Source organism: Candida theae (genome assembly GCF_024610275.1).
Source record: "Candida theae strain CBS 12239 chromosome Unknown scaffold131, whole genome shotgun sequence".
In the NCBI taxonomy this organism is placed as follows: Eukaryota; Fungi; Ascomycota; class Pichiomycetes; order Serinales; family Debaryomycetaceae; genus Lodderomyces; species Lodderomyces theae.
The window spans coordinates 1-6,903 of record NW_026261449.1 but is presented as its reverse complement, the minus strand read 5'-3'; the positions used below and the strand labels follow the sequence as shown (position 1 = coordinate 6,903).

The 6,903-nt window shown below is 41.4% G+C and overlaps 5 protein-coding genes across 5 annotated transcripts; 1 reads left to right on the top strand and 4 right to left on the bottom strand. All coding sequences in view use genetic code 12, as the record gives it.

Moving 5' to 3' along the window:
- Positions 1 to 229: 229 nt before the first annotated feature.
- On the bottom strand, positions 230 to 1,000 carry KGF57_003727 (uncharacterized protein; the record flags this gene model as incomplete). The annotated part of the gene is made up of 1 exon (XM_051753176.1): positions 230 to 1,000. The coding sequence occupies one exon, from the start codon at positions 998 to 1,000 to the stop codon at positions 230 to 232; it is 771 nt and encodes a 256-aa protein (XP_051607781.1).
- A 188-nt stretch (positions 1,001 to 1,188) lies between these two features.
- KGF57_003726 (uncharacterized protein) lies at positions 1,189 to 3,696 on the bottom strand (the record flags this gene model as incomplete). The annotated part of the gene is made up of 1 exon (XM_051753175.1): positions 1,189 to 3,696. The coding sequence occupies one exon, from the start codon at positions 3,694 to 3,696 to the stop codon at positions 1,189 to 1,191; it is 2,508 nt and encodes an 835-aa protein (XP_051607780.1).
- A 432-nt stretch (positions 3,697 to 4,128) lies between these two features.
- NUO1 (Nuo1p) lies at positions 4,129 to 4,746 on the bottom strand (the record flags this gene model as incomplete). The annotated part of the gene is made up of 1 exon (XM_051753174.1): positions 4,129 to 4,746. The coding sequence occupies one exon, from the start codon at positions 4,744 to 4,746 to the stop codon at positions 4,129 to 4,131; it is 618 nt and encodes a 205-aa protein (XP_051607779.1).
- Positions 4,747 to 4,979: 233 nt separating this feature from the next.
- On the top strand, positions 4,980 to 5,873 carry KGF57_003724 (uncharacterized protein; the record flags this gene model as incomplete). The annotated part of the gene is made up of 1 exon (XM_051753173.1): positions 4,980 to 5,873. The coding sequence occupies one exon, from the start codon at positions 4,980 to 4,982 to the stop codon at positions 5,871 to 5,873; it is 894 nt and encodes a 297-aa protein (XP_051607778.1).
- Positions 5,874 to 5,882: 9 nt separating this feature from the next.
- KGF57_003723 (uncharacterized protein) lies at positions 5,883 to 6,750 on the bottom strand (the record flags this gene model as incomplete). Its single annotated transcript, XM_051753172.1, has 2 exons — positions 5,883 to 6,689; positions 6,745 to 6,750. 2 exons carry the CDS (start codon positions 6,748 to 6,750, stop codon positions 5,883 to 5,885), a joined length of 813 nt encoding a protein of 270 aa, XP_051607777.1.
- Between the last annotated feature and the right edge of the window lie 153 nt (positions 6,751 to 6,903).

The following is a 6,903-nucleotide window of genomic DNA, read 5'->3' as shown; positions in this document are numbered from 1 at the left end:
ACTTCATGATTCTCCCACACTTGCTCCATGTTTGGAGTTGAACTTGGGTGCAAAAGGCAATTGAATGAATATCAATGTAGTACAGCTGGGCTCTTGAGCTCCATATATAGGAGATTAGGAGGGGTATGAACCCTCTGTATCGCCAGTGCCAGATTGAGAGAGTACGATAATGATTTCAGAAGCCGGTTACAAAGACTTTTACAAAAACTCAATAATATACATTCAACCCCTACAAAGCCTTCAACTCCTTCAACTTTTCTATCAATTGGGCAACATTCTCAACTTTAACACCAGCTTGCCTTGCCGGTGGCTCTTCAACTTTCACCACTTCCAACCTGTTGTCGACTGAATCAAGTCCCAAGTCCTTCAACTTTAATTTCTCCAACAGCTTCTTCTTAGCCTTCATTATATTTGGCAAACTGGCATATCTAGGCTCATTCAACCTCAAATCTACTGTGATAACCATTGGTAATCTTGCCTTCAACACATCGGCACCACCGTCAATCTCCCGGGTCACAAAGACCTCGTCTCCTTTGACCTCAACTTTCGACGCATTCGTCGCTTGTGGCCAATTTAATAGCCCGGCAAGCATTTGTCCCGTTTGGTTCGAGTCATCGTCTATGGCTTGCTTTCCCAATACTACCAAATTTGACTTTTTATCCTCCACGACTTTCTTCAACAACTTGGCCACTTGTAATGGTTCCACTGTTTCTTCACCCACATCAATTAAGGTCGAGGTATCGGCACCTTTAGCTAATGCAGTTCTTAGAATATCCTGAGCTTTTGTTGGTCCAATTGACACAGCATGTATGTTCTCGACCAACTCAGGGGTCCTTTCCTTGAGACGAATCGACTCCTCCAAAGCAATATCACAAAATGGGTTTATACTGAATTTAACACCCTTGGTCTCGATTCCCGTGTTTGTCTTATTGATTCTTGGTTTTATGGCATAATCAATAACCCTTTTGACGGGAACAAGTATTTTCAATTTGCTGGACATTAATGGCTGTTTGTTCTGTTTGTACGGGATCCGGAAAGCTCTCTCAAATTTTTCTTCTCTTTTTCAATTTTTTGTTTTTTGTTTCTTTTTTATTTTTTTTCGCAAACGCAAAACGAGTTCTCCTCCGATGTAGGAATCAAAGGTAGCGCCGTTCGCTTTAAAATTACTTACGAAGCTATGTATATAATTTATTCCACATTCAAAGGGGTCCTGGCTCTTGCTTTCATTCTCTCGATCCTTTTCTTCAATTGCTGAGTCACCTCTGCTGCTCGTTTCCAATCATCACCGGCATCGACATCCAATTTTTCTCGATTGCTAGATATCGAATGAAACGAAGGTCGGTTGTACCCAATTCCCCCTTTCTCTGCGGCTGAGGGGTGTTTGATTTGCTGGTCCAGTTCAGTTAATGACAATCTGTGAACGCCTTTTCTTATATCTGGTTCCCGGTTGCTGGAGTTGTCATGATCTGGATGTACGACTTCGCGAGCAAGATAAGTTTGATTAGACTGTTGGAGTTTGTTGATCTCTCTTTCAGTTTCAAGATCTTTCACTCTATGGTTCACTTTATCCAATTCTATCTTTAAATTGTTGACTTGTGTATCTTTGTGACTAATTGCGATTGAGCTGGATCGCATTTCGTTCTCGAGTCGGGAGTTTAATGAGCTGACTTCCTCCTTCAAAGACACGTTTTCTTGATTGAGTTGGTGGATCAACGATCGATCTTGTTGTTGCTGCTCCTGGAACCTCTTTACTTCTTGTCTCAATTTTTCCAACTCTTGCTCCATCTTTGGATCAACAACATATTCAATTTGAGGTGGTGCTGCTGGTGGTGGCGTAGAAGCACGTTGTACAGCCTGTGGATGCGACAAGTTTACATGGTTGCTTGAAAGTGAGTTTGAATTAATAGCTTTCGAAGGGCGAAGTGAAGTAGACGTTGGCTTGGACAATGATCGCGAAGTCAACCCCTTGCCCAAGTTAGATGCCTTTCCGTCGTCACCTCTCTTTGCAGGTGAGCTGGCTTCACGTTTCGAAGGTATTGTCGACGAGCCGGAAGAAGATATCCTACCCGGTTGTGAGGTGCGTGATGAAAGTGACTTTTTAATCGGTACAGTATTTGATGATGGTGCAGACCCAGCTTGTGGGGAGGAGCATTTCACTGTTGCTGATTCATAAACTTTGAATATTTTAGCTCTCCTATTGTCATCGGTTTTGTCAAGATATTTGTTCAATTCTCTCTCACCAGTTATTTTCATGAGTGTCCCGATCAACTCCGTAGCCGCATCTCTGATCAGCTGTTGGGAGTCACTGAGTAATCTGAGACCCGCCGGCATAATCATCTCAACCTCAGTTGATTTCGGTGGTGTAGAAACGTGGGCAAGGCACCTTTGAAGGAAATTAGCACACGCAATCTTATTTTGGGGGACTTTAAGTGTCGTCCCTGCCACAGCCTCTTCAAGTATCGAGCCACCAAGTCCAGATATGGAGAACATTGTATCCAAAAAGGTGTCCAATGCTGATGCTACAGATGGTTTTTTCTCTTTGGTTCTCTCTATAACCTGTTTGAGAATGATTGGTTGATATTTCGTCCAATCCTTGCCCAATCCTTTGGCGACATGGTTTGCGCAGGTCGCAGCCAATTGAACGACTTGAATGTTAGCATCGTCCATGTTTTTTGCAAATATTCTCACAAGTGGAGCGTAATCCTCATTCTTAACCAACTTTGGAGATTTCTCAAGTACCGCCTGAACCTCTTCCAAAACTTCGACCCTGTCTTTCCATTTCGCAGATGATATCCTGGTTTCAAAGTCTCCTGGCAATCTGCTCAACACTTCCACCGGGTCAACAAACTCCAATGGATCGTAATTGGTTTCAGGTACTGTCGCGTCGTTCATTTCCACATCTTCTTTTTCCTGTCCCAGTGACTTAGATGCAGCACTGGCCCCTTCTTCTCTGGCTAGTTCATCCTTTTGGGTCTTGGTCAATCTCTTTTGCTGTGGTTTCTCATTCTTGACTGCCTCAAATGCCAGAATCAAATCTTTTTGTTGCACAGGTTTCAAATCGGGAAACAAAATGGAAGTTAATGATTCTCCCATCCACTTGTACAATTCCACTGTCAACTTGGTAGTCTCTGATCGAACGTTTTTATCTGCATGCGCAAACAATTTACCCAATGACGGAATGACTGCTTTGGGAGGAACTATCTTGCAACCAAAATTCTCGTAAATTGCATCCAATGCTGTCACACAACCAGCAACCAATTTCGGAAGCCTATTTCCAAGATGCAGAGTAATCTCCTCAACTAATGACTCAGGGGTATCAATGTATTCAACCATTATCAAAATACTCTCAATAGCGCTCTCCTTCGTACCCTTTCTTGAAGAAGATAAACCCTTCTCACAAATTGGTTGAACGATTCCAATAGTTTTAACAAGGCGACTCGCCACAGACGCGTTGCCTCCAAATCTCAAATAGTTGATAAAAGCCCTGTATCCAGCTTCTTGTGCCACGACATTGGAATCTGTCAAAATTTTCTTGAATACATCTGGTGGCTGACTCGTAAACACAGGATCGTGATCATTACGTGACAACTCAAATTGTTTCGAGAGTTCCTCATAAGCACTCAATCGCGCCTTCCATACTTTGTGATCCAATCTCTCCTCAAGTGGTAGGTTCGTGTAATCCACTTCTTCTGCCATGATTACTGGTCGATGAATTTGATACGGTGTGTGTGTATGTGTGTAATGGGAAACAAGTGCTTAAATTTTTTGGAATGTTTATATTTTCGAACGCACACGCTTTGTTGATTTTGTGTACTTGGGAACAATCAAATTGGAATTTTTAACGAAAGAAAGGAACGCTCACAAGGTGAGATGATCTCCATCCAAATGCTCGAGAAAAGGACCCGGCTGCTACCTTGTGCGTGCTTAGGTGAAATTGAATGATGTACATTGCTATAGAGGACTAGCCCGATCTACATAGCCACTTTTATCTAACACTATAGCTAGGAACATCCCACTACCGGCAGCAAGGCGACAAGTATATCCACCTCCGTAGTTCCGCTAGCTCACAAGATGTTCTCTATTTTCGTTTTTTTTCTTTTTTTTTTTCTTCCTGGATAACGTCCACTACTAAGCTCCTTTTTTGGCGGTACTAGCGTAAATCTCATCAAGGGGCTTTAGTTTGAATCCCCAGTTTTCCTCACCTGGTCTGTCAACATAGTATTTCTTCAAATTGACTTGATGGTATGGATGATAAGCCAAGTTGAACCAAGGCAATATGAACAAAAACGAACTACTGTATTGTGAGTTCCTGTTTGCGACGTCTTTAGACCTATCGTCCAACGTACTTTCATTTTCATGATATGGTAAAATTCCTTGACTCAACAACTTCTTTACTTCATACCTGTCCTTAGCCACCTCTCGAGAGTTTTCTCTCCATCCAAGAAAACGTTGACTTGTTTTCACATAAGCCAAAAAGAAACCACCAACGAACCCAATTGCGGTTGCAGCACGGTAAGTTGTACCAGCAATAGGAGATGGTTTCATGCCCTTACCCAATGATGGCTCCAATCTTTCCCAGACATTAATACCAAGAGGAACAAGAGCTGTCGATATACCCCAATTTAAATAGTCTGATGGACGAAAATAACGAACAACTTTGGTGAAATATGGATCCCCATCGATGAGCTCGTAGTCGCTCAGAATTGGAGCAGCTCTGACTGGAGTGTTTGAGGGTGTGTATGACATTGCGCTTTTTCTAGATTGATAGTTCCACTCTTACACCATCCGTGTGCTTACTCAACTTTTTTTTTTTTTTTTTCCTTTTTTTCGTCACTTTTTGATTGGTAACATGAGGTTGGTAGCGTGGGCCTGTAGCTGGTTTGCTGGGGCGGTAGCGTGGGCTCCATGTAACCGATAGAGTAGAGAGAATTGATAACCGTAACATGTAGTGCCGAAAGTGACCAAATCGCCATTTGACCATGCCTATACAGTTAACAGAAGATGATTCGGACTCACCTAATAGAAAGCATCCGCTTACGAGACTAGTTAACAGCGTGCGATGTTACAATATCCCACTATTAAATTTCCTAATCATTTTAATCTTGGGTACATTTTTATATAAATTGACAACAAAGTATACAAATTTGTACATGAAATCATCATTGGTAACTATCATTGTGACAAATTTGGTGCTTTACGGAATTTCCGAGAGTTTAGCGCAGCTGATTTTGAGCTATCGACCGGGGCAACCAATGATCTCGTTTCGATTCAACGACCCTACGCAACCAATTGCACTTGACGTTGAAGAAAACACCGGCATGGAGCAGGAAGATGCTGGAACCGATGATGATGATGATGTTAGTGTTGATGATCAAGGTTTGGACCGTTTCATTGACTATCTACGAAGAGATCACGAAGGCGATCAAGAGCAAGATCGTTTCAACAATGATCTAATAACGTTCGTTCCGATGACGTATTTCCAATTCAACCGCTTGGCTGGGTTCATGTGCTGGGGGTTCATTATGGGATTTGTTCAGTGCTGGTGGTACAAGTTCCTCCAAATATATTCCAAAGATCCTAAATTCATTGAAGTTTTGAGAAAGGTTATGACTGATCAATTTTGCTTCTCACCAATTTCACTATTTTGCTTCTTTACTTATGGTACAATGGTATTAGAGAACGGGACTTGGGAAGATACTAAAAAGAAGTTGAGCGCCATTTATTTAAAAACTTTAATGATCAACTACTCAGTTTGGTTTCCTATACAATTTATCAATTTTTTGATTGTACCACGGGATTTCCAAGTTCCATTCAGCTCGTCAATTAGTGTTTTATGGAACTGTTTCTTGTCAATGAGGAACTCAGCAAGTTAAAAGAATATACTAGATGTATATGCCCAAATTCGAGTAACCATTGAATTTTCTCACCTTGGAGCTTATGCTCTTCACATACTCTTCCTTGTTGATGCCAATTATCTCGCTCAAAACATACGCAGTATCAATGATAGCATCGTTATCTGACTTTTCAAAACCCAAAGGCCCTTCTGAGTTCAACACCAACGTGATGGCATTCTCCGTGTTAGCCACATCCAATTGTGAGGTAATGGCCGCGGTAATGCCGGTTATTGAATGTGGTGGTCTCAAAATTGGCACCTGTGACAAAAGTGACAATGAGGCGTCAGTTTTCAAAAGTAGCTTGTTTATCGATTGGTTATTGTTCAAGTTTGAGGGGGCAAGTAATATCCAACTAATCAGAGGATGCAATTGTTGCACCAACTTCCTCGCAAGAAGATTGTAGACAATTGTGTTGGTAAAATGTGGAGCAACTATCGAAAGAACGCCATTGGATAGGTAGATTGGTATATGCTCTGTTTTAAACTTATCCTTGAGTGCTTCATTTTGAAGAGCCGCGTACAACTGTTCATCTTCATCGTATTCTTCCTGTTCTTGCTCTGATGAAATGTCCTTTATTGAGCTTGAGTAGTCAATTGCTATTTTTCCAACACTGTTATTATTAGGTAATTGATCTTGTACCAAGCTTACTGTTTGAGGTACAATCAATGCATAATCGTATTTGATACTATCCTCAATCAATGTGATTTTTATGTCTGGGATGGGGTTTGGTTTTGCATTCGAGTCATCATCATCCAACGTATGGCGAGGGTTTCTGGTTTCAGTAATTGGTTTTATCTGAACATGGGTCAGTATGAAGACTTTAAGCACTCACTTGATGGGCTGTACGTACCAACATCTTTTGATGTTTAAAAGTGCTTTTGCCATCCTAGTGTGGGATATATTTTGTATGCGCACACAAATGAAATTTGTAGTCATCAGAATTGATATCAATTGAAATGATGTTCAGAATTTACTACGCATGGTGAATAGAGGAAATTAAGCTGGTAAA